The sequence below is a fragment of the Lissotriton helveticus genome, chromosome 11 (genome assembly GCF_964261635.1).
Source record: "Lissotriton helveticus chromosome 11, aLisHel1.1, whole genome shotgun sequence".
In the NCBI taxonomy this organism is placed as follows: Eukaryota; Metazoa; Chordata; class Amphibia; order Caudata; family Salamandridae; genus Lissotriton; species Lissotriton helveticus.
This window is the reverse complement of record NC_136072.1, coordinates 1,038,747,434-1,038,774,038: the sequence shown is the minus strand read 5'-3', so window position 1 is coordinate 1,038,774,038 and position 26,605 is coordinate 1,038,747,434. Positions and strand designations below refer to the sequence as shown.

General features: G+C 48.0%; 1 protein-coding gene across 1 annotated transcript in view; it reads right to left on the bottom strand.

Moving 5' to 3' along the window:
• The window catches only part of PPP1CC (protein phosphatase 1 catalytic subunit gamma), a 309,686-nt gene that overhangs the window by 91,596 nt on the left and 191,485 nt on the right, over nt 1-26,605 (bottom strand). The window contains exon 5 of the mRNA XM_078667475.1: nt 21,381-21,604. Within this exon, the coding sequence (XP_078523601.1) occupies nt 21,381-21,604 (224 nt within the window). The remainder of the gene's footprint in view (nt 1-21,380; nt 21,605-26,605) is intronic.

The window sequence follows — 26,605 nt, the reverse complement described above, 5'->3', positions numbered from 1 at the left end:
GTGGAAAAGCGTAAGCAAATCTTCCTGACAAATTCTTCCATAGCGCATTGCCTTTTGGCAATGGGTGTGGATATCTGGACCCGAAGCTTGGGCATTTTGCGTTGAGGCGTGTGGCAAACTGATCTATTTCTGGGTAGCCCACATTTGGAAGAATTGGAGGAGGACTGGATGATTTAGTTCCCATTCGTGGATCTGATGACGCTGACTGAGCAGATCTGCAATCTGGTTGTTTACTCCTGGGAGATGTTCTGCAAGGAGATATATTTGAGGGATGGCCCATCTCCAGATGCTTTGAGCTAGTTGTGAAAGCTGTAAAGAGTACCCCCCCTCCCCCCATCTGTTTTTGTATGTAGTACATTGCTGACATGTCTGTACGAACTAAGACAGCTTTGCCTACTAGATGCAGTTGAAAGGCTTTCAATGCTTGAAAAAAAATGCTAGTAGTTCTAGATGGTTTGTGGAGTTTTTGTTGTGCAGTCCACATGACCTGAATGGTATGTTTTTGAAGATTAGCTCCCCAACCAGTGAGCGATGAGTCTGCTGTTAGCACCATCTGTGGAATTGGGTCGACGAATGGCTGCCCCTTGGAAAGGTTTTGTATGTTCCACCAATGCAGAGAGCGATGGGTGTGGCCGTCCAACCAACACTAGATCAGTCAGCTGACATCGAGCTGGGTTTCAATGACATGCTAAGCATTCCTGTAGCGGACGCATTTGGAGTCTTGCATAAGGAACAATTAGAATGCAAGAAGCCATCATTCCGATCAATTGCATAAACACTCGGGCTGGTAACTAGTGTTGAGGCTGAAATTGTGATATTAGATATTGCATGTTGCATATCCTGACTGGGTTGGGGTATGCTAGAGCTTTGCAAGTACCTGTTGTGGCTCCTAGATACGCTTGTGTGGGATGGCTGGAGGTGAGACTTGGTGAGGTTTACAGTGAACCCAAAGTTGTGAAGTAATTGAACGGTTTTCAGAGTATGGTGTAGACAGCTGTGTCGAGATCGGGCTTTTATTAGCCAGTGTTCTAGGTAAGGGAAGACGTGAATGTATTGTGTTCTTAAATGAGCTGAGACTACTGCCACACACTTGGTGAAGACTCTGGGTGCTGTAGTTACACCGAACGGGAGAACTTGGGATTGATAATGTCCGTCCACCATGAACCTGAGATTTTCTGTGAGCCAGGTGAATGGGGATATGGAAATAGGCATCCTTTAAGTTCAGAGTGGATAGAAAGTCTCCTTGCTGCAGCAGTGGGAGCACCTGTTGAAGTGTGACCATGTGGAAGTGGTCTGACAGACAGCTAAACCTCTACATTCAGAGGTCTAATATAGGTCTGAGAGCCATCCTTTTTGGGAATTACAGGTAGTATACTCTGGTCCCTTGATGTAATGGGACTGGTTCCATCGCCTGTTTTTCCAAGAGAGAACCCCTTGTTTTAAGAGGGTGAGATGTTCTGGTGACATTGGAAAGTGCCAAGCTCCAGTCAGTAACCATACAGGATCATTTGTAGAATCCAATTGTCTGAGGTGATTGAGTGCCAGACAAGTAGGAATTGCGAGCGACGTCCCCAGACAGGAGTGGAATGATCGGGGTAGTGGAAGGAAGTCACGGTTTGTTGGCAGGGGAAGTGCGTGTGGAGATACCTCTGCCTCTTCCCTCATTGTTTCCTCTATAACCTCGAAAATAACCTCTGGAAGAGGGGTATTGGTTGTTACCCTTGGAAGAGGGGGGATTTTTGGTGGGAACCGTTTAACTCCACCATAAAAGGAGGTGAAAGGAATCCCTATTAGTAGGTAATTGTAAAGCCCCCCATAGATTTTATGACTTCAGTGTCCTTCATTTTCTCCAGCAAGGTATGAACAGCTGTTCCAAAAAGATATTCTTTATCAAAAGGCTGGTTAAGTATGAATTTTACATAGAGAACATCTGTACATTCTAACTATGTGTACATTTTCATCTATTGTCTTAAATCAAAAGTATATCCACTCCTCAAAAATTAACTCACTTCGTCCACTAGTGAGCGGGAGGACGGGAAGTGGAGGAATGCAGGGCACTCCAACAGAGGTAACCATGGAAGAACAGATAATACATCCCAATGTTTTAAAATAAGTTAGGACAGTAACTAAGGTGTAGACAGAGGGACAAGTTACAAAACAATGCACCTAAGTAGAAAGTAGAAGGCATCGCCCACTACAGGAAAACAAGGGCAACTACCCAGGAACTAACAGATTGGGGAAGGGTGCTAGCAGGTGGTAACAGGTAAAAAAAAAACTAAGCATATGGGAAGTCCACCATGAAGAAGACTGCCTGGGTGAAACAAAGGGCTGGCAGTAACTAAAAAGCAACAGTGGACTTTGACAATCACACATTGTCCAACTCATGGAAGCATGAGAAATGGGTAAGAAACCTGACCAACGCTCCATGAAAACTTGAGAAACTGTCAATAAGCCTAACCGATACTGTAGACAAACTGGAGTTTGGAGTATAAGGGGTACAAGCCCCATGAATAAGAGCGGGGGAACAAGGCTATAGTGCATCTGCACAACAAACAAAATACCCGCCAGTACTTTGTTAGGAGGAGAAAAAATAAAAAAAATCAAGTGGCAAAAAAGCTGTAGTCACTGGCTTCACACGAGGGCGCAGAGTGATGTATGTTCCAGATGGCTAGAAACTAAATCAGTCACCTGCAAACAGAAACACTACATCCTGGAAGGGGGGGGAGAAGTACTCCGCCCTATGAAGACTGGTAAAAGCCTAAACAATGGGAAACAAATTGTTCATGACAACCCTAGTACAACACAGTTAAGACTCAATGACACCATGACCATCTCTGAACTGGTGTAAATCAGTTAGCATGCATGCCAAAAATTGAGGCACCATCAAAAGGCATGTTAAAGTATTTTGCTTACTTCCAGGTTCTCAGAGGCTGTGCAACCATGCATGCAGATGCAGAGCTACAGAAGAGGCCATAGCATGCCCAACAGAAGCAGTGGTATCCTAAACTACAGCAGATCAGTTTAGCAGCTGGTTACCCATCTTGAACCAAAGCTTGTTACCTATCTTGAAGAACAAGTTACTTACCTTCAGTAACGATATATCTGTAAGAAACAGTAGTTAGTATTAGATTCCTTACCTTAGAATAGTCCCCAGGCGTCAGTCTGGATCCGGAAACTTTTGCGTAGCAGTACCCCTGCGCGTCGGTAGGCGTCGTCTGCAGGCGTCCCCTGCGGCTCCGCGTCTGTCGTCTGCGTCGTGCGCCGTGATGACGTCGTTGGAGTATATAGACGCCGCCTCCGCGCGCTGACGTCAGTTCTTTGCACACAGCTTTTCCGCGCCAGAACACGCAGAGCCATGTGAGAACTAACACTGGTGCCATTTGAAACTAGGGCCCTGAAAGGGATGTCCTTAACCCTAGGTATCAGTTCGCAGAACGGGGAGGATGGGTGGGGCGGTAAGGAATCTAATACTAACTACTGTTTCTTACAGATATATCGTTACCGAAGGTAAGTAACTTGTTCATCTGAAAGAAACAGGTTAGTATTAGATTCCTTACCTTAGAATAGATACCCCAGCAATACCAACCCCGGTGGTGGGTCTGCAAACCAATACAAACCTACACCAGAAAGTCCTGGAGGACCGAACGGCCAAAGAAGCCATCCCTCCGGACTTGACTGTCCAGGCAGTAGTGCCTCGCAAAGGTGTGCAGCGAGGCCCACGTAGCCGCCTGGCAAATGTCCCGCAAAGGGACTCCCCGGCCCAGGGCAGTAGTAGCCGCCGTGCCCCTAGTGGAATGGGCCCTCAGCCCAACAGGAGGCTCCTTCCGAGCCAAAGAGTAGCATGCTTTGATGCACAGGACGACCCACCGAGAGATGGTTCGTTTCTGTACCGCCCTTCCCTTCTTCTCACCCACGTAGCCAACAAACAGTTGGTCATCCACCCGGAACTGGCGTGTGCGATCCACATAAAATGAAAGCGCACGTTTTGGGTCCAGACGATGGAGCCGCTCTTCATCCTTTGAAGGATGCGGAGGCGGGAAGAAGGAGGGTAAGGTGATGGACTGCCCGATGTGAAAAGCAGAAACTACTTTGGGCAGGAAAGAAGGCCTAGTCCTAAGAACCACCTTGTCAGGATGGACGGACAAGAAAGGAGGTTTAACAGAAAGAGCCTGGAGCTCACTCACTCTCCTGGCAGAGGTGATGGCAACCAGGAAGGCCGTCTTTAAAGTGAGAAGACGGAGAGGACAGGAATGAAGCGGCTCAAAGGGAGCACACATCAAGAATGTCAGAACCAGATTCAAGTCCCACTGAGGCATCATGAACGGAACAGGTGGGTACATGTGCGTGATGCCTTTCAAGAACCTCAGTACAATAGGGGACTTGAATAAAGATGGCTGATCAGGTAGCCTTAAGAAGGCGGAAAGGGCAGAAAGGTAGCCCTTGATAGTGCCCAGAGCAGAGCCCTGCTGGGCAAGAGAAAGAAGGAAGAGGAGAACCTCGGAAAGAGGGGCAGAAAGGGGATACACAGCCTTTGCTGTGCACCATGCCACAAATCTGTTCCACCGGCAGGTGTATACCGACTTTGTGGAGGGACGCCTGGCTGCCAGAATCACATCACAGACTTCAGGAGGCAAGTCGAATGGCCTCAACTGTCGCCGCTCAATCTCCACGCATGGAGGTGGAGGCTGGACAGGTTCGGGTGGAGGACCGTCCCCTGCTGCTGCGACAGAAGGTCCTCCTGAAGGGGCAGGCGGATCGAGGGACCGACTGACATGCTGAGTAGCTCGGGATACCAGTATCTTCGAGCCCAGTCCGGAGCCACAAGGATAACTTGGGCCCGGTCGCGCCTGATCTTCTTCAGCACTCTGGGCAGAAGTGGTATAGGCGGAAAGGCGTACAACAGACCGCAGCTCCACTCACGCCGAAAGGCGTCGCCGAGCGAGTGCCGTCTTGGAAACTCCAACGCGCAGAACTGATGACATTGCGCGTTCTCTTCTGTGGCGAATAGATCTAACCACGGCTCTCCCCATTGCTGAAAGAGGCCGTTCGCCACGTCCGAGTTCAGACGCCATTCGTGATCCACCGAGCACCGACGGCTGAGTTCGTCCGCCCTGGCGTTCAGAGAACCTGCCAGGTGTTGAACCGTCAGAGTCACACCCTGACGTTCCAGCCATTGCCAGAGGCGCAGAGCCTCCTGGCAAAGGGTCCACGACCCCACTCCGCCTTGTTTGTTGCAGTACCACATGGCGGTGGTGTTGTCCGTGAACACCTGCACTACACTCCCGTTGACAAAGGGGAGGAATGCCTTCAGTGCTAGGCGAATCGCCCGCAGCTCCAACAGGTTGATATGGAGCCGGGACTCCGCCGGAGACCAGATGCCTCTGATCTCCGCCTCTCCCAAGTGGCCACCCCAGCCCTGGAGGGACGCGTCCGTCACAACCACGTGCTCCGGTTGGGGAAGGGAGAGGGATCTGCCTCTGACCCAATCGCGGTCCGTAAGCCACCACTGCAACTGTCTCGCAGTGCCCTCCGAGATCAGGACATGGTCGGATAGGTTGCCCTGATGCTGGGCCCACTGAAACTTCAGGTCCCACTGCAGAGCCCGCATCCGCCACCTGGCGTGATGCACCAGTAGGATGCAGGAGGCCATCAGCCCCAGAAGCCGTAGCGTCAACCTGACCGAAACCCGGGATAACAGCTGAAAGATGGGAATCAGAGCCTGAATATCCCGAACCCGCCGTTCCGGAGGATAAACCCGAAACTGCGCCGAGTCGAGAACCGCTCCGATGAAAAGGAGCTTTTGAGAGGGACACAGGTGTGATTTCGGCACATTGATGGAAAACCCCAGCTCGTGCAGGAGGTCCGCCGTCATCTGAAGGTGGTGGACGACTGTTTGGGGCGAGCCCGCCTTCAACAACCAGTCGTCGAGGTAGGGGAAGACTGAAACCCCTAACCGGCGCAGATGAGCTGCCACCACCGCCATCACTTTCGTGAACACCCGTGGGGCGCTGGTAAGGCCGAATGGGAGCACGATAAACTGAAAGTGCTCCTGGCCTACCGTGAACCGCAGGTAACGCCGGTGGGCCGGCAGGACGGGGATGTGAAAATACGCATCCTGCAAGTCCAACGCTACCATCCAGTCTTGTTGGTCTAGAGCAGCCAAGACCTGAGCCAAAGTCAACATCTTGAACTTCTCCTTCCGGAGGAAGCCGTTGACGTCCCTTAGGTCCAAGATAGGACGGAGGCCTCCTTTGTCCTTCTTGGGCACCAGAAAGTAGTGGGAGTAGCAACCACACCCTACTTCTGGCCCAGGAACGCGCTCGATGGCCCCCTTGGCCAAGAGGGCCGTAACTTCCTCCTGCAGAAGTGTCAAGTGGTCCCCCGACACACGGTGGTTCTGCGGTGGCATGGCTGGAGGAGTGGACTCGAAGGGGAGGGAGTAGCCCCTTCGGACGAGCTGCAGCACCCACCTGTCCGATGTAATCGCGCGCCAGCGGGAGTGGTGATGGCAAACCCTGCCACCCACGGGCGTCACGTGAGCCCGAAAGCTCGGACTAGGAAGATTTGGAGGCTGCAGCGGGGGGAGGTGTAGACTGACCTCGCCGCTGCCCTCTACCGCCACCACGGCGGAATCCACGGCCGCCACCGCGCTGGGGAGCGTTCTGCGGCGCATGGCTGGCAGCACGTGTGGGACCGCCCCTTCCTTGGCCACGAAAGGGGCGAAACGAACCCGTTTGCTGGCGCTGGGTCGAAAGACCCAAGGACTTGGCCGTGACCCTGGAGTCCTTGAAGCGCTCCAGCGCATTGTCCGCCTTGTCACCGAACAGGCGACTGCCATCAAATGGCATGTCCATGAGGGCATTCTGGACGTCCGGCGAGAAGTTGGCAGATCTCAGCCACGCATGGCGACGAATCGCCACCGTCGTGGACATAGCCCGTCCCAGCGAGTCGGTCGTGTCAAGACCACACCTGATCGAGTACCTCGCCGCGTCCCGGCCTTCAACCAAAGCCTGGTTGAGCTTGTCCCGCACTTCCTGCGGGCATTGCGGCAAACACTCCGCGACCGTATCCCACAGGGAGTGGGTGTAGCGGCCCAAAAGGCACGCGGTATTACAAGACCGCAGTCCAGCTCTCAAAGAGGAAAAGACCTTCTTGCCAAATTGGTCATACCGCTTTGACTCCCGATCGGGCGGGGCCGATGGGAACGCGGACTGAAGTGGAGGCCTGGATCACCAGACTCTCCGGGGAGGGATGGGTGGAGAGGAAGGCAGGATCGTCCGAGCACGGACGGTGACGCCTGGCAACGTTCCGGTCAACCGGTGCACCGGAAGCGGGCCTGGACCAGGTGCCCAAAAGGACATCCGTCAGGGCCTCATTAAACGGCAGCAGAGGCTCCTGAGGGCATGACTGCGGTTTAAACACTTCGGTCAGAATGTTAGGTTTGACCTTAGCGACGGGGAGCTCAAGGCGCAAGGCCTTGGCAGCCCTCATCAGGACCACCGAATAGGCAGCCCCCGCCTCTGACGCCACAGGGGAAGGCGAGACAAACCCAGGGTTGGGCGACTCGTCCAGACCACTGGCATCACCCAAGTCACCTACCCAGTCCACGTCATACTGGCAGGCACGGGATAAAGGGTCTTCAGACCCCTCCCAACCCTCTCCATACTCGTCCTCATCGCCGTAGTCTGGGTCGACGATATAGACTGGCTCCTCGGAGCCAATGGGCCCCAACGGCGCCGGACTCTGCGTCGGACGATGCCGGTCCGACTCCGCGTCAGGAGTCAGAGAGGGAATGGGGGTGGCGCCGGGGACCTGACGCCGGCCGGAACAGACGGCGGAGCCACGGCGTCGCGCGGAGGCGGCACCACGGGTTGGCCCAATGGAATCGGCGCCGGAGAGGCCGGTAGACCAGCCGGCGACGAACCTGAGGGACCCAGCGGCGCCGGAGCCGCCGGCGGCGTCGGGGCAGGAGCACCCGAACCGCTCGGGCCCCCAGACGGGACTGACGGGCCCGCAGGCGCCGTAGGCCCCGCCGGAGGAGATATCGCCCTCATAGCCATGAGGAACTCCTCAATCTCCTCGCGCGACGCACCTTCCCCAGGGAAGGACGGGTATGGGGGCGTCGGCGACCCACGCGGGGCCACCCGAACCCCCGGCTGCATCACGCGGGCGTCGGGGGGGAGTCGGGGGTATGATGGCGATGCCCCGACTTCTTGTGACGCTTACCTGACGAACCGGAGGAATGGCGGCGACTCCCGGAGCGCTCATGGCGGCTCCGCGATCGCTCCCCCGACCGCTCCCTCGACCTCCGACCGGACCGGGACTGCTCTCGACGCGGGGCCGACACTCAGAGCTCGAGCAGCTTGCGGGACCGCTCCCGTCTAGCTTTGATAGTCAAGGCCCGGCAGTCGACGCAGGACTCCACGTCGTGGTCCGCGCCCAGGCACCGGAGGCAGAGTCGATGGTGGTCGGTGACCGACATCAGGCGGTCGCACCCGTCGCAACTCTTGAAACCGGGCATCCTACCGGCACCGTAGAAGAATTAGGAATTATCAAAAACTTGGTCAAAAGACCGGAGTACTGCTCTTCGGATCTGCGCTAACTGGCGCGGAAAAAAGAAGAACTGACGTCAGCGCGCGGAGGCGGCGTCTATATACTCCAGCGACGTCATCACGGCGCACGACGCCGACGACGGACGCGGAGCCGCAGGGGACGCCTGCAGACGACGCCTACCGACGCGCAGGGGTACTGCTACGCAAAAGTTTCCGGATCCAGACTGACGCCTGGGGACTATTCTAAGGTAAGGAATCTAATATTAACCTGTTTCTTTCAGATGCAATGGAATAGCATTCCGGGCTTCCTCCAGAAGGGAGGGAGGGAGGGGGAAAAAGGCACAGAGTTTCACAAGGCGTGGTAGAAGTGGGTGATCACAAGTGTTCAGAGATTGCACAGCACACCTGGAAGAGAAGATAAACCTACCACAGACGTCAAGTTTACTAGCCTCTTTCCGGAGTAAGGGGGGGTGGGGGGGAGAATAAATATTTTGGGTGACTATTGCAGCCTGCATCACAAAGCTCGGTTTAGATTGCTGCTTAAGGAGACAGGACAGATCCTCCAGGACCAGGCAATGCCCGAGAGAAATGGAGTGATCCACCAGGAGCCCCGTTTCAGGCTTAGGCGAAGACCCCAACAGGATATCAAAAAGAACTTCACTATAATGGACAGGCTATACATTAGACTGGTCAGGAAGTAGCATGCCAAGTAAAGGGTCTGTTGACAATTCCATATAAGGAAATTGAAAGTCCAGTCAAAAACTCGAACAAGCATGTCCAGAGCAGAACTCTCCTCCCTAGCCATACCAGGAGAAAGCTGGACAAGATTCTAAGCCACTGGTGTCAACCAAGTAACCATCTAGACTGCATATGGGTGAAACAGTCCAAAATGGGATGGGGACCCAACACCTTCCGTAGTACCTCCACAACCATGGTCCAAAGAGAATAAACCAGAGAAAGGACTTGAGAGAACAGGAAGAGGGAGAGCCGGTCAGCTCCATCGGTGCCACTTGAGATTCTAACCGAAGCCAGCCATGCAGAGAAAGAGATACCTCTACATCAGAAGGACCATCAATGGCACTACCATTGAAGCCGGCAGCAAAGAACAAGACGCTGCCATCGGAGTTGGCAGACCAAAAGCAGGAGACGAAGGGTTGGAGACTCAACGTGCTGCACAACAGCGTCTCTATGGTGTCAGAAACTGGAAGCTGACCTGTAGCAGAGAGCAGCTGCCGGTGGGGATATGGGGCCCACAGAGGTGCATGAGGTTGTGCCTAAGGGTGCTGCAGAGGAAGACTACCCAAAAATAGAATGGAGATTGCTAATATTCTCTCATCTGGGTCAAAGATGCCCTGGTCCCAGGATGGATGAGGATTCACAGGGCAGATATGCCCTGACTTCAACAGACGAGCAGGGACCAGCGTAAGGTGAAGCTAGGAAGCGTCACGACTAATATCCAGAGGAAAGTCTATGCATAGGCTGGCAAAGGAGAATGATGCCCGAGGGACCGGCTATTCAAGCACACATGCGGTTGATCTGCAGAGCACAAAAGGGACAGAGGGTGACATATTATAGACGTCCATGCGGCAAGGAGCTTTATGTGAATTTCTTTGCGCCTTTGGTCGGCGTGGACAAAAAGTTGCACTCCATTATGGTGCTCACCCATACAGCACAAGCAAACAGAGTGAAGGTCTGTGGCCGACATTAGTCATCCACAGGACTTGCAAGGCTTCAACCCAGAGGACATTGAATAGGGCACCCGCTGTGTTGATGAACAAAACGTCAAGCATGCAGAAAAACAGAAAAAGGAACTGCAGTGCCGATCCACGTTGCTAGCACGGATGTCATTGTATTGCAGGAGGGTGCTACTGAATAGCTCGATGACCTCTACTAACATTCAGAGGTACTGCTGAAAAAACCTCCTGAACCAGTCTGACGACTAGGGAGGATTCAAAGAAGGAATTTGCAGCTTGATGTCTCGGATCAGGACACTCGATGAGGCGTCTTCAGTTTCACTGCTCTTACTCCTTAGCAATAGCTCAAGTTAAACGTCCAAACACTGACGTTTTATTGAAGTTGCTAGATTGGGTTAGTTACAATGATTGGGAAGTCACTAGTTGCGTTGTGGGTTGTTTACCTATGGTGGGCAAAGGGGAGCTGGTCAGAGGTTAAAGTTTGTGCAGTAGCAATTATGTATTACATGATGTGGGGCTGGAAGGGTATGGGGACAGAGGGTGATTTATATGGCTAATTTTTTGGAAAGGCCGACTTAGTTGATGCTCACATGTAATGTGAGGGTGTTGAATTTTTTGTCAAATATATGACCCACACATACCTTAGGACGGGAGTATGCATTGCGCTTCTCCAGGAGACCAAAGGCTGAAGCACAGAAACTACATTAAAAAAGGCCATACTAGAAGCCTCCCAATCTGGTGGCTGCGTCATTACATTTCCAAGAGTCCAGGGATGTTACTAGATGGCTGGAGGGGAGGTACTAGAACGCGGCAGATCCATTTCTAAATGTTTGTTTAGGATTTGTGAAGCACTTGACTACCAGAGGGCTTCCCTGCGATGGTGAGAGTACTGGACTGGTGACTATGCCTGCTAAGAGGTTACTGAGGGAATAACTAGGTCTTGAGTTTATCCTTAAAGGGGAGTTAGTCTTCCAATAGTCTTATTTCAGAGTGGCAAACCATTACATAACTTTGGAACCCTATGAGAAAGTGTTCTTTCGCCCCATCCCACTCTTAATTCTAGATGTTCTAAGGTGTTCTTGGGACAATCTTCGGCATCTGCAGGGACCAGATGTCAAAGCTTAGCTGAGTCTTTGTTCTTTGCCTTGTGTTCAATGCAAAGGGATTAAGATGTAATCTTTGTATCCACAAGTAGCCAGTGGAGCAGTTTGAGACTCCCTTACTGTTCATGATTTGGTATTTTGAGAAGCCTGGTTGCAGAGTTTTGCACGACCTGGAATCATAACATTTTGGTGAACCCACAGTGTTACCATAGTCCAAGTGGGAAACTATCAGTGCTTGAATCCCTTTCTTAAAAGCTCTGGGATCAGTTCAAGTATCTTCCTGATTATTCAGAGTAAACCGAAGAATGTACAAGCCAGTTTTTTTTGCTTGGTGGTCCATTGTCAGGGCTATGTCCAACCACATTCCCAGATTATTAAATTGAGGATTTGGTGTCCAGTGGATTGACCATGAAGTTCGGCCAGCTGGTCAGGTCTGGGTATGATATTCCCTAGAATCATCAGTTCAGACTTCTCTGTTTAGTTTCAAGCAGCAGTTAGCCATTCAATTGGCCACTATTTCCAGCAGGGTACCAATTGCTGGTGCTCAGCCCTTTTGCAAAGGAAGCCACTAGCTATGCATAGCCTGCATAGGAGACTGCAGATACCAAGCTTCTGCACAAGTGTTGCCAACTGCCGGATGTAGACATTAAACAGGGTGGGGCAGTGTGACGATCCCTGCAGCACTCCACATATAGATGGCAGACTATCAGAAAAACAGGAGTTTTCCATGACCTGGAATAGCTGTCTTTTAGAAAGGATGCAATCCAAGGCTTGGTCCTAAATTCCTACGTAACTTGAGCCTGTCTATCAAGATGGCATGCTCTACAGGTTCAAACGGGGAACTTGGGCCAAGGAGCAGAATTGCAGCCAAACCACTTGAACAGTAGGTCTTTAAGCTCCTCAGTGACTGCCAGTAAGGCAGCCTCAGTACTGTGCTGGGCTAGAAAGCCCATCTGTGAGGGATGAAGGTGGTCATTATCCTCCGAAAAATTGGATAAACCCTGTTTACATGTTTAATAGTTTTCCTACAAAAAAGTAACAATATGGGACGATAGTTGCCAGGCAATTGCAGGTATAGATGGGGTGTTTTCTGTAGCGGCCTGAACACTGCCCATTTCTAGTTTTTGGGGATGAATCCAGTGTGCAGTTAAGTAGCTCAGTTACCAAAAGAACGCCATCTGTTCTTTTAGAGAGAATTTTGGGGTGCTGGGTCTAGTGGGGATCCTGCTTTAGTTATACTCATTAGGCTACTTATGCCATCTTCGTTCAGCAGAGTGCACTGTGATTACACTGGTGTAGGATTTTCCCTAGTAGGTTCTTTTTGACTATGGTCTGACTCTTGACTGGTCCTGAAACAGATCGTAGATATACTCAACTATTTTTTTAAAGCCGCTATCTCATTTAATCTTTCTTTGGTGGATTGTGTGAGGGCGTTACCCTGATATTTTGTGATCAATACTTTGACTACCTTAAATTATTCCTTAGGGGAATTTAAGGCCCGCTTAATCTTTTCCTCAGAATTTAACCTGTGCTTTCTTCATTTTACTATAGCAGATCCTGATAGTTCTATATTCTATTTTGAGTGACGTCTCCTCATTCCTTAACTTTTACATTCTTTCCTTATGGAGATTAGGTGTTTTTTTTAACCAGGGGGCATTATTAGTACGCATGTTCATATTGGCAAATGTTATGCCTTTGCCCGGTGGTCTGTAGATAAGTGCTCTAGGAAAGGTGCAAGTAGGAGAGAGTAATGTCAAATTGAAGACTTTTACACTCCGGAAGTGGGAGGGGATGTGATGCATCTGAAGTCTTCCGTTAATATAATAGCAATCCCACCCCCTATTTCCTACATTATCTTGTCTGCATCTGGAAACCTGCAGGGAGTGCCATTAAGATGTCGGGGATGGAGCAGTCATTGAGCCAGGTTTCCGTCATGAACAGCACATCCAAATGGTCTTCTAGTAGCGTCTTAATATCGGTAACATGCCTTGGAGTTGAGCAACTATAAATCAAACCATCTTCAATAGTTCCTTCTGTTGAGGATTTTAGGTCAGGTGACTTGGAGCAAAATATACACAAAAGCTGCCACAACCCATGTGGCAAACAGATTCCCCCCCCCAAGTTTTGAATCACCCAAGGGTTCATGACTGCACATTTATCACACAACTTAGTGTCCTAAGGCCAGGTACCAAAGACCTCAGGCAGGCCTGTCAGACAGCTGCTTCCTGCAGTCAAAGCACTGCTTGAATCCTGTAGGTCGATGGACATCGTTCCCTAGCACACTGAGTTTGGAAGAAGTCAAAAATAATTTTTGAAGGTGCTGCAGATCTGTATCAGAAGGCAGAAAAAATTAAAGGAACCAATGCCAGCCCATAGCGGTGGGTTTGCGTGGTGCTAAACTCAGTTGCTTTGGGGCAGTTAGGAGCCACATTATGCCACAAGGGTGTACCGCTACAAAAAACAAATCTCCAAATACAGTCTGGCACCGAGGGAACATTCCAATGTGAGAAATCTGCAGTATCCATGAGAATGGAAAAACAAAGGACCATATAGTCCTCTAGGCTGCAGCCATGTAAGGCTAAATAAACTGGCTGCAGCTTCAAGGGTCCGCAGAACTCCAGGATCCTATCATGCTCTGTGGCAAGTTGATACTCAATGTCTACGGTATTGGCAAAGGTCAATGTCCAAGTGCGTTCCCTCACTAAATATTCTGCAAGGGCTGATTTGCTCGGGTAGAAATTATCCTACTTTACAAGCAAGGCAGAAATCGCTAGGTCTTTTAAAAGGAGATCCCCAGCAGAAGCTCAACTTGCGAACCGCAACAATTATTTTACTTTCATGGTCTTGGTGAACCAAAGTTTCTGGCGCAGATGTAGGTCTTTCTTAAAGCCAGCATGACAGGCAGGCTCATGCTTGTGTTAAGGATATAGGGTTTTTGTCTGACTGTATTTTCTTGGGGAATCTATCTTGATGGTTGCTGGTGAAACATTTGTCTTCTACCATTCTTGTCAAGCCTGATGGTGTCACGTGTAGTGTTGGTCAGGAAGGGAAGAAGCACTGGGTTGCAAAGTTTCCATAATGACAAATTAAGTTGTAGCTCCTCCAAACAAGACATGATGGAAAGTGAAGTCAAACAAAGTATGCAAGGGAGAGATTGGTGTAGAAGTTGCTATTCATTGAATATGAACCAGCAGATGGAGACATAATTAGTCTTCCAGTCTGGTTTTTCTGGTGTTTGTAAAATACGCCGGGTGAGACATTGGTCATGTGGAAACATTGATGTGCTTTTTGCCTGGACTGGTTTGGTGGACGAGGCAAGTTGCGAGGTTAACCTCGCAACTTGCCTCGTCGCAGGGGGGGCACTCAGGAGCTGGTGCCATCAGCGGGACCAAGGCAGTGTCCCGTTTCTGTATTCACACAAATTCGAAAATGACGGCACTCCACTCGGGAATCTTTTCAACAGCGTTTTATTTTACAGCTGCGATCACCTACGCGTTTCGAACGTATCGTTCTTGATCACGGTAACTATTCAAACAGTGCGTCCCTTTTTACTTTTGCATTATATACACATGTGACACGTAATGCATCATGGGCATTGTAGTTGAATTAATGTCATTCAACCAAGATGTTATTTTACAACCAATTACTATGTTAGTTGAATATATATATATATATATATATATATATATATATATATATATATATATATATATATATATATCATATTTATTTGTAAATATTCATAAGTTAATTGGAGATCAAAGTGGCTCTCCTTGCATGGTTCAACAACCCCAACGTTCTCCCTAATATAGGGAATCAGTTGGTTTTTGCGGATAGTTTTACACTGTCAGGGTTTGTGCAGCATCCCTTGTTCATGGGGGCCGCTCTGTTAAAGTTCCCCCTTCACCCTGTTGGGGTTTTGTATCTTCCCCTATAGTTACGGAGGTTTTTGGGGAGGGATTGCAGTGATCCGTTGCATCGCACATCGAACTGTGGACATAAAATAGGCCACACTAATATTACATATCAAAATAACATGACAGGTCATACAGTGCTTACTTGGCATGTGATGGACTCTGTACACCTTCTCGTAGATATGCGGTATACAGCTATCTTAAAAGACAACATACGATTTGCTCTTTTACAAGAGGACAAATGGTGCGGAACACTCAGGCTGCAGAGGAAATGGAGGGGTAAAGTATATGCTACTCACTATTCGCACATGGGACCCTAATTTGGATCTGCCCAGGCACACCATTTAATGTGGAGGAGGTACATGTCAGACGGCAGATACGTGTATGAGGGGTAGATTGGACAGACATCATTCTGTTGGGTAATATATATGCCCCTAATATTGAACAAGAACAGTTTAATTTGCTTTCCCCGTTATTAACTGCATGGTGCTACTTGCAGTGGCTCTTTGGAGGGAACTTGAATAGTGTCATGAACACAGCTGATAGATCCTTCCCGCCCCCTCAGAAATACAGCTGCCACAACCAACTCTGCAATCCTGAACACCTGGGCATGCAGGTGGGATTTGGTAGATATCTGGAGACATCAAAACCCTACAGTAAGGATATACCACTTCCACTCCAGACCACATGATCTGCATTTTCGGCTGGAGGAATCTCAGCTCAACCTCATTACTCTTACGTTGTGGATTCGGATCACTGGGGCCACACATTCCGACCTGAACCCACATTATGTTACACTGCTGGGACGATGGATCTCCCGGAGTTCCTACATGGTTGCTTCAGTCATATACACTAGAAAACTCGATATTCCAAATGCCATAGGAGTGGCCCTCAGTAAGTATTTCACAAACAATGCGGGACGGCTTCATCTAGCTTGAGAGAATGGGCAGCCATGAAAGTTACGATACGTGGGAGATGCCTGGGTCTGGGCTGTGGTTTGAAGAGAAGGGTGTAACCCGAGTTGTTTACAGTGGAAAAAGATTTACTAGGATTAGGATCTTGCTCAATTGATGTTCCCTCTTGTTCAGCGGCACTGATGGAGGCACGTAACAGGCACAGAGAGCTACTGGAACTTCAGCACTGTTTAAATTATACTGCGCATTCTGCGTCAGCCCGCGCTAAAGCTGATCAGTCTGGGGCTCCGCTAGCGTGGTTGATCAGGAGGGATCTGTCCACAGGCCTCATTACTGCACTTGGCTCGCTGAAGGGCCGACGTAAATACACGCAGCGTGAGATTCACAGCGAACTGGCCACACTGCACTCAATTGTATACCTCCACCCTAAGTAAATCAGACATGGACAGTGCTTTTTGGATGATCTTGCCTTTCCCACACTCACACGAACAGCGCAAGGATCTAGATACACCTATTACACTGGAGGAAGTGAAGGGCACTATGCGAAAGCTACCATCTGGCAAGGTCCCGAGACCAGATGGATTTCCTCATGAATTTTATAAGACATACGCTATTTTAAGTCCACTGTTGCTGGGGGTATACGAGGAGGCATTTGAAGGCGCTGCCCTTCCAGCCGCAACTACGGAGGCCACCAGAAGCTGGGCAGAGATCCCATGCACAGGTGCTTATAGCCCTCTGGCATTGCTTAATGGGGATTATAAAATACTGGCATGAGTTCTGGTGGGTAGGCTGGCCAGATCACTCAACATCTGGTGCACCATGACTGAAATGGATTTGTTCCAGCCCGCAACACCTTCCTGAATATCTGTAGGCTTTGAGTGATGAGACGTGGCATAGAGAGTTGGCCAGCGTCGAGATACTTGATGCTGGATCTAGAGAAGGCCATCGATATAATGGAATGGTAGCCTATGTTTGCGGTGGTATGGCGTTATGGGTTTGGGTCACTCTTAGCCTAGTCAAATTGCTATACAAATACCTACCATGCGGATCTTCTTGGGGAACTTATTCTTGACGTCCATATTGATCGGGAGGGGTACTACACCTGGGTGTCCTCTTCCCCATTAATATTCTCTCTACTCAGAGCCACCAGCAATAGCTTTGCGTAATACAGCAGCTCAATGGGTTATACCATTGGGAGCAGAAACTAATGCCATATCGTTATATGCGGACAATATCCTATTGTTTATCAGAGACTTGCAGGCGTAAAAGTCTCAAAAAGGACAGATGTTGAAGCCAGTTGTGTTCGTATTGGAATGCTAATTTTGGAAGCAGCTTAGAGCTGAACTTTCATAGTTAATGGGTTTTTAACCATCTTCCATGCAAGGTTTGATATAAAGTATGCAGAGTTCTACAAATCTGTGATGCAATTGCAGACTAAGACCTTGAACGTGATCTTGGACAAGGTGTCCCTTTTGTAGGGTTCAGAAAGGAGTCTTGAAAAATAATGAAGTCTGAGGAACAGGACTTTCCCCTCGATCTCCTTGGGATGAACCTTTTTTGCTAGATGTGGTGGCAGTGAGCTAATGCTTCCACTTGAAAGATCGGTTTGCTCTCATGTCTTAGGTTCACATGCCAGGGGCCACTCAGACTTTCATCCTCCGATGTAGACCTTTTTAGAAAAGATGCCATTCAGAATGAGTATGCTTTAAAAACACATTAAGTTACAGGCAGAGATTGCCCGGAGAGTTGTAGTTGTAAACTGAACACGTGAAGTAAAAACTGGAACCTTTTACAGGAGAAGCTTAAGGTCTGATGTTGCAGTCTGAAAGAGAAGATTAAGGAGCTGATCACCAGTTAACTGGAATGCTTAAGCCTATTCTGCGCAACACAGATTTCAAAAGATTAGGCACTCAGACTTGCGCATATAGATCATTTATTTCAAACCCTTTGAGAGTCTTTACAGGAGGAAGAACGATCAGTGGTAGAGTAAGCCCATGTTCAATCTTTTCCAGACGCTCCTAAAGTACACTCCACGCGTGTTGGCCCTCCTGCAGGGAATTACGTTTTATTTTAATTCTTTGCTCTTTATGTCCTCCCTGGTATCTTACTGCAGTGTGTGCACTCTTCTGGGAGGATTCAGTGGAACAATACAGCCTTTTCTTTTCTGCCACACAAATGACACTTCATAAAAATCCTGGACAAAATAAGTCAGAAAAAAATGCAGTCTTAATCAAGTAAATGAAAAATGTTTAGCAAGGAAAACCTCCCAAAAAAGCCAGAGTTAAATGCTTCAACATCCTGTTGCCAGGAGCCACAAAAAAAGTGCTACAACAAACACTAATCGAATACTGGTAGAATGTGCTTCCTTAAAAGAGCAGTGCTAGTTTTCCAGCTTTGTTTAAGTTTTATATTAACACAAACCTGGCACCAGGGTATTAGAGAGCTTTACAACTGGATCAGACTACTTTTCACTTTGTTTCGGCACGGGGATATTAAAGTGATTTGCCCAGAATCAAATGTGGAGCAGAGGCCAAGATTTTAACCTGGCACCCCAGTTTTAAAGTTAGCAGCTCTAGGTGCCCATCTACATCTCCTACTCCACGGTCTATATAGATATGTATATGGCATTTCTATAGCACAAATCTAGCTTAAAAAGCAGCTACTTTGTCCTGCAATAAATTAGTTTGAAAAAATGGTGAATTTGTCATTTACTAATTTGACATAACAGCTTTAACCCTTTCCATGCGGTATGGCCCCTGGCCGTCCGACGTCACAGTGGGTGTGCGGTCAGCCATAGGACGTCCGAATCGCACATTCGTGGAATTCGCTCGCACAGCAGGGGAATTCCACACATGTTCAAGGAGTTAAAGAAAATTAACACGTGTCAATATAGCAAGCAATGGGCTGTACATTTTTAATTCAAATTGGCTTTTCCAAAATGCAAGGTGCGAGTGGAGACTTGGGAATCCAGGCTTTAACGCGCTTGGAATACTCTGAGATGGAGTACTATTGCCCTATAATATCTTACAAGAGTAGTATGGGCTTCCAGCAGGCCATTTGTTGGCTTATGGCAATTTGTTGGCTGCAATGGAGAATCTGTGTGACATTACAGACACGGGTTATTACTGACTACCATCCTTTAATACAAACAATATACATAATGGGTGTAAGGCGCAGGCTCACCAACTGGTTTGTTTGCGCTCTAGCATAGAGCACGCATGACTCCCAGATTCTGGGAGGGGGCTGAGGGCAAAGCCCCAAAAAAAAGTGGGAGTCCAATATATTCCTCATATTTTTCAGAGGGCCTATCTTACTCTGGCAACACATCGTATGTCTGGATCTCCCTCCAAATGCACCATGATGGCAGCAACTGGGGGCAGATAAGGGACATTTTAGAGCTTTGCAGCTGCTGCGACACTGTGGGATGTGGTTTTTGCAGCGCAAACAGAATTGGCTGGGCGTCCCCAGAGGACACCTTGCTAGGGCTATTCAAGCACCTGGAAGCATCTAGGGCACCAAATAGGTTAATTGGTTTGGCATTACTGATCACATGTAGGCTCATCGACATATAATTGAAAGCTCAGCTATTACCCAATGAAGCTCATTGGTGCAGAGCGTCACTTAAGTGGGGCCGAGCGAGGCAGGAGCTATAAGGCAGGAAGCATCAAGAGTTCTGTGGAGGTACCCCATAGTAGCAGGCTGGAAAGTTCTTGGCGAACTTCCAAACCTATAGTAAGTCCGGTGGAATAATGTTTTACTCACCTTAACAAATGCATTTCCTTGTGTGCCTGGGGGACCCAGACCAGTTATTCTTCAGCATAAATCTGTTAATGAGTGTGCTTGTGTCATCCTATTGTCTCCATTTTCCTTGCCTGACTCCTCACGAGCTGATGTTTTACCCCATGCTCAGAAGATGCACTGAAATAGTCTAATGACTTTGGATGTTATGGCAGACACCACGATGAAAACCCCAAAGGAATGGTTGTAGACTTGGAATGGAAAGTACCATAACTAGTGTTTACGTAAAACATGCAAAGCTACTTCTGTTCAGGACATACTTCTAGTTGGTTATACAAGCTCATGATTTAAACCAAGGCATTTACAAACTTGGTAAGTAGGCACAAAGAAGAAAAATTGTCATTGTCCTCATACTGTCAATGTACTATGTCAATGTGTTGCATCAATGAAGCTACTAAGTAAATGCAATAAAAATGGTTAAAGAAAATGTGCATTTTCTAAAGCAAAGTTTTAGATCTCATGTAAAAAGGGCTTCAGAATCCCCAGATTGGAAAATTCAGTGTTTATGATATAGGAAAACCTTAACTACAGATACTACCATCTATACATAGATGTGAAATACAGTGTAAGTGTTTTGGGACCTGGTGCACAAGTAGTGCTGTTCTAATGTTGGACTTTCAAATTCAGTCTGGCAACATTTGAAGCTACATGAAGCCACGTCTTACCGTGCTAGGCAGTCTAGAATAAACAAACATGTTGAATCCTCAAAAGAAAGCAGGAATTAGATCTGTTAATTTCAAATCAGTAGAACACCCTTCTTAAGCACACCAGCTACCTCCATTTAGCAATCTTTCAAAATTATTTGGATAACTTTTCCTCCAAAACATTGGGGAGATGTGACCAAATGGCAAGAGCGGGCGACTAAGCTGGTGAACCAGGTAAGAGTCGGCAGGGAAGCTCACCATCCAGTGATTGTGAGCAAATCACTATATCTTCCCGTGCCTATCAAAAATGAATGTCTGTAACCTAACTGGTGCTCATGTAAAGCGCTCCGATACCTTCGGTCAAGTTCATACTATGTAAAGTAAAACTTTAAACGAAAATCATAGCTTCCCTTCATGCTAGGTTCTCTGGTGTTTTATACATTTGATATCAATGAATCTAGGATACTGAACCACCTTTAATTCATGGTCCCCTCCCAGACTGCAGCCTCTCTGCATATTTATTTCTGTTGTGTCAATAGCCGCAAGGTTTATAGTTTCTATAATTGTACGCGTTTCCACAATTGAAGAGTAAAATGTTTTGAGACATTAAAGCAAGTGATAAAGCATTCTGGAATTTACATCAGACCATGTGATAACAAGGAAACCAACAAGGAAGTGTTGAAGAAATCCAACTGTAATTTGGTAATATAAATCATGGTTATTCCAAAATAATCAGCTAGGATGAGGATTATTACACTTACCTGGTGAGCTCTGCATATAAGATCCAAGTCATGTTTATGGAGAAATTTTGCAACAACTTCAGCTCCAAAAGTGAAGGAAACTCCCCGGTCATTCTCTCCCCATCCCAACACATCTTTGTCAGGATCAGACCACAACAGATCACACAGGAGACCCTGATCTGGAACATCAGTAGGACGCATAATCCGCCTTATCTGTTCCATAGACTGAAGATCTGGTGACAGGCCTGTGAAAAACAGTACTATTTAATAAAAATCATGGTTCAGATAGAGAATCTTCCTTTTTCAACCTAGGAAACATTTCGAAATTCTTATGTTCCATAAAGCCATATGTAAATCCCCAATCTTAGTTTTTGTTCATTTTGTGCAGAACAGGAGTAAATACTTTAAAAACTAGATTCACGCATTCAAATTTGTATCCACCTGGAACAGTATAGACCTACATTAAGAAGGACGTTTAAGTGCAGGCTTTGAGCACAAGGTTCTTAGTGCGTTAAAACACCCTAGAGAGCAGGCAGAGCACGAAAACCACCAATCAACTACTCACTAGCATTTGCTCTACTGAAGAAAAAAAAGGAAGCCAGCACATGCATTTAAGCTACCCATCGGTTTGGTTTCAACAGTCCTGTGGAAATGAGAGGTACTGTAAAGGAAAGGGTCAGCCCGCTTCAGCCACAGCCTCCCTTCAGTGATTGCATTCTGCTCTTTGATCAGGGGCAACTTTACACACAAGTAGCTCCTTTCAGTGCCAGGGGCATCTATTGCAATGTGTGCTACAAGAAACTGATTTTAGCCTATATTTTATTCATTTTTAAAGTTGGTGATTGCCCAGCAGCTCAAATAATAAGATTTAACAAAACCCATGACCAAGAAAGGATGCTGTTACTTACCCAGTAAGGAGTAGTTTCTTACCTGTAACTCCAGATAGTAGTAGAGGTATCTGTGATAGTCAAAATCATGCGATTAGTCCCGCCCATGTGCGTGGACCCCGGGACTATTCACATGATTATGACTATAAACAGATCCCCTACTACAGAAGCATCTGTTCTTGGCATGTAGAGCTGTAGATTCACATGCTGTGCAGAGCCCGCCATCTAGTGTTAGGTCGGGATGTTTGCACTTTAATTTTCTTCGAAGAAGTCTTTCCAGTCACGAGGTAGGGGAGTCCTTTCGGTGATAGGGCGCATGGGCATCGACCCCATTGTTAGATTGTTTGCCGCAGAGGGTGAGAATGGAGTAGTAGTCAAGAATAAATGTCCAAGCGTATGTAAATTAAATAGACAACTACAGCAGATGCCGGTATCTGAGGAGGTGGGTGGGCACATGTGAATCTACAGCTCTACATGCCAAGAACAGGTGCTTAATGGGTAACTAACATTCCGTTCGAGGCATGCGAGCTGTAGATCACATGCTGTGCATAGACTATAGCAGTATCCTCCCAAAGCGGTGGCTAACCTGTAGCTGATGGAGTGGTCTGAAATAGTGTCTTATGTACTACTGGACCCACATTGGCTTGTTGTCTCGCCAACACATCTACACAATATGGTTTAGTGAATGTGTGGTGTAGCCCATGTTGCAGCTTTGCAAATGTCAACTATGGGAATGTTTCCCAAAAAAGCTATAGTGGCTCCTAGCTTCCAAGTGGAATGTGCCCTAGGGGGGTACAGTTCGGGTTCTTTGCTTTTGTATAGCAGGTTTGAATGCACTTAATCCACCTTGCAATACCAGATTTGGAAATAGGATTGCCCTTGTGCGGTGGCGCAAAGCTAATTTGTTTTTTTACGAAAAGATTGTCCTTTCAATGTAGTACAAGAGTGCTCTTTTAACATCTAAAGTGTGTAAATCTTGTTCTGCCACTGAATCAGGTTGAGGGAAGAATATGGGTAATCCTACCAACTGATTTACGTGAAATGCAGATACTACCGTAGGTAAAAATTTAGGATTGGTACGAAGAACCACTTTGTGTAGTTGGAAAAATGGTTCTTGCATGGTTAATGCCTGTAATTCACTCTCTCCTTAATGAAGGGATTGCAATGAGGAAAGCAGCTTTCCAGGAGAGGAACTGTGTTCGCATTTGTGCATTGGCTCAAAAGGTGGGCCCATTAATCTTGTGAGGAATATGTTAAGATTCCACACTGGAGCAGGTGGAAGTTTAGGTGGCATGACTTTAGTCCTTTCATGAAGGCTTTGATCACTGGTACTCTAAACCAATCAATCCATACATACATTTGTAGAGCGCGCTACTCACCCGTGAGGGTCTCAAGGCGCTGAGGAGAAGGGGGAGGGGGTGGGATCTGCTACTGCTCGAATAGCCAGGTCTGGAGGTGTTTCCTGAAGGTGAGATGGTCCTGGGTCAGTCGTAAGTGTGCGGGGAGGGAGTTCCATGTCTTCACTGCAAGGTAGGAGAACGATCTTCCTCCCGAGGTGGTTCTGCGAATCCGTGGGACGGTGGCCAGGGCGAGGCTGGAGGAGCAGAGTTGGCGGGTGGGGGTGTGGAACGAGATGCGGTTGTTGAGGTATTCGGGGCCCATGTTGTGGAGCGCTTTGTGTGCGTGGGTGAGCAGCCTGAACGTGCTCCTCTTGCTGACTGGGAGCCAGTGCAGGTTTCTCAGGTGGGTGGATATGTGGCTGTGGCGGGGGATGTCGAGGATGAGACGTGCGGAGGCGTTCTGTATGAGCTGAAGAAGTTTCTGAAGTTTGGCTGTGGTTCCTGCGTATAGGGCATTTCCATAGTGCAGTCGGCTGGTGACGAGGGCCTGGGTGACAGTCTCTGGTTTCAGTGGGGATCCACCGGAAGATCTTTCGGAGCATGCGCAGGGTGTTGAAACACGAGGACGAGACTGCGTTGACTTGCTTGGTCATCCTGAGAGAGAAGTCTAGGATGAATCCCAGGTTGCGTTCTGGCTGCGCTGGCGTAGGCCAGAGCTTGGAGTATCTAGAGTGGCTCGTAGGTAGTCCGGAGTATTGGTTGGTTGATGTGATTTTGTCACATTGATTGTGAAACCTAGTTGATGTAGTAACTGAATCGTTCTGAAAGTGTGCTGAAGAAATAGCTGGTACGTGCTGGCTTTGATGAGCCAGTTGTCCAAGTATGGGAAGACATGATACTTTGTCCTAGGTGAACAGCCACTACGGCCAGACACTTTGAAAACTCTGGGGGCAGTGGTGACTCCGCATGGTAGTACCTTGAACTGGAAGTGTTGACCCGCTACCACAAACCTAAGGAATTTGTGATGAGCGGGTTGGCTTATCTTAAATTTAGATTAGACAAAGTCTCCTTTCTGCAGCAGAGGAAGTACTTGAAGTGTTACCATGTGGAAATGATCTGACAATGTAAAGATTAAGTTCTCAGATCTAATATTGGTCTGACAGAACCATTTTTTTGGGGCATTCGGAAGTAAAAGGAGTACACACCAGACCTGCGATGCTGGGGTGGTACAGCTCTATAACCCCTTTTAGTGTTTGAGGAGTTGTAAGTGATCTGGCGAAAGTTTGTGCGACTTTGGTGGAATGTTTGTAGGAGTGTTGATTAACTCCAGGCAGTAACCAGAACGGATAATTTGTAGTACCCAACTGTCTGTTATTGACTGCCAGATTGGTATGAAATCTGAAAGTCTTCCAGATAGGTGTTAAGTGGTCGGGGGGGGGGGGGGGGGGGGGGGGGGGAAGAAGAGTCACTGCTTTGTATTGGCGGGGGCGGTGCGTGTGATGAACCCCTACCTTTGCCGCCGTTACCTCTGTAACCTCCTATGAAGTAACCCCTAGATGGCAAGGGTTGGTTATTGTCCTTATAAGTGGAGGTATTTTTAGAATCTCTGCGGTAAAAAAAAGAGGGCTGAAAGGAGCCATGGCTTTGTGTTGACTGAGGGCCCCCCCTGTAGATTTGGCCACTTCAGTGTCCATTTTCTCTAGTGAAGAATCTACCACTGGGCCAAATAGAAATCCCTTATCAAATGGCGTATTTAATATGGAGGTTTGAACATCGGTTTAAACTCTAAGCCAGGCATGCCTCCTGAAGAGGACACTGGTGTTAATAGCTCTAGCATCAATGTCTGCAGCATTCAGAGAACATCTTATTGCATTAAAAATAAGTTGTCCTTCACGCACCAGGTCTTGTGCTTCAGATCTGTGTTCTTGGGGCAATTATTGGATGAATTGCTTAATCTTGTCCCAGTGCGCATGGTTGTTTTGTGCTAGCAATGGCCAAGTGTTTGACACGCCAGAAGTCAGCTGCTTGAGAGGCCACCCTTTTCCCAGACTAATCAATAAGTTTGGATTCTTTATCCGGGAGTGGAGCATCTCCTGTGTGGGAGTTGGCTCTTTCCCTTGCAGTGGACACAACCAAGGAGTCTAATGGTAAGTGTCCCCTTAAATATACTGGGTCTGATGGTGTTGCCTTGAACTGGTCTACTCTATGGGTAAGAATACTAGCTCTGACTGGGTCATTAAAGATGTCATCTACATGCCTGATCATCCCTTTCAGCATGGGTAGTGTGTGATGACTTCTGGTTGGTACTGAGGTTTTCAAGGAGGCAATCTTCTTCTAAGGATTCTTTATGTAGCTGCATCCCATGGTAGTTGGCGGCTCTACCCAGTAGTTCACCGTAGCCTACACTTACCTGTTGGGAGTGCTTGTTAAGGTACAAATCGGGATTATTGCCTGTGGGTGAATTGGTGTTGTAATCTTCCCATGGGTCTTGTAGTGGCTGATCATCATACTCTATTGTCATCCCCATTATCCTGGTTGGCAGGTGAATGTGGTGGTGAATGTTCAGTGAAATTGGGCTGAAACTGAGGGGGAAGGAGGTGATGAAGAGGCAAAGGAAGATTAGGAGGGGGAAGGGTTAGTTCCAACAGTTATTTTCTTCAAAGTAATGAGATATTCATCTTCTGTATCGGCCCTTCTTTTTAAAGTCTTGTTCAGCGGTGATATGTCCAGCCTGTGGATGAATATACAACACTTTGTTTCAGATACGGTTTGTCGTTCTGAGCGCCAAAACTGCTTTTTCGGTGTTTGGCACACCTGACTGTTTTGGCGCCAAACTTCTCGGTGCCGGAGTCATAAACTTTGGGGTCTTCGGATCCAAATGTGTGGGTTTGGTATGTTTCCCTAGATGGTCGCCGAGCCCGGGGCAATAAATCAAGGGACCCCCTTGCAAAACCAGGTTGTTTTGTGACAGGTCATTTTGATGTCGCCTCAGTAGGTTTGGGGCCCTTGCCTGTCGCAG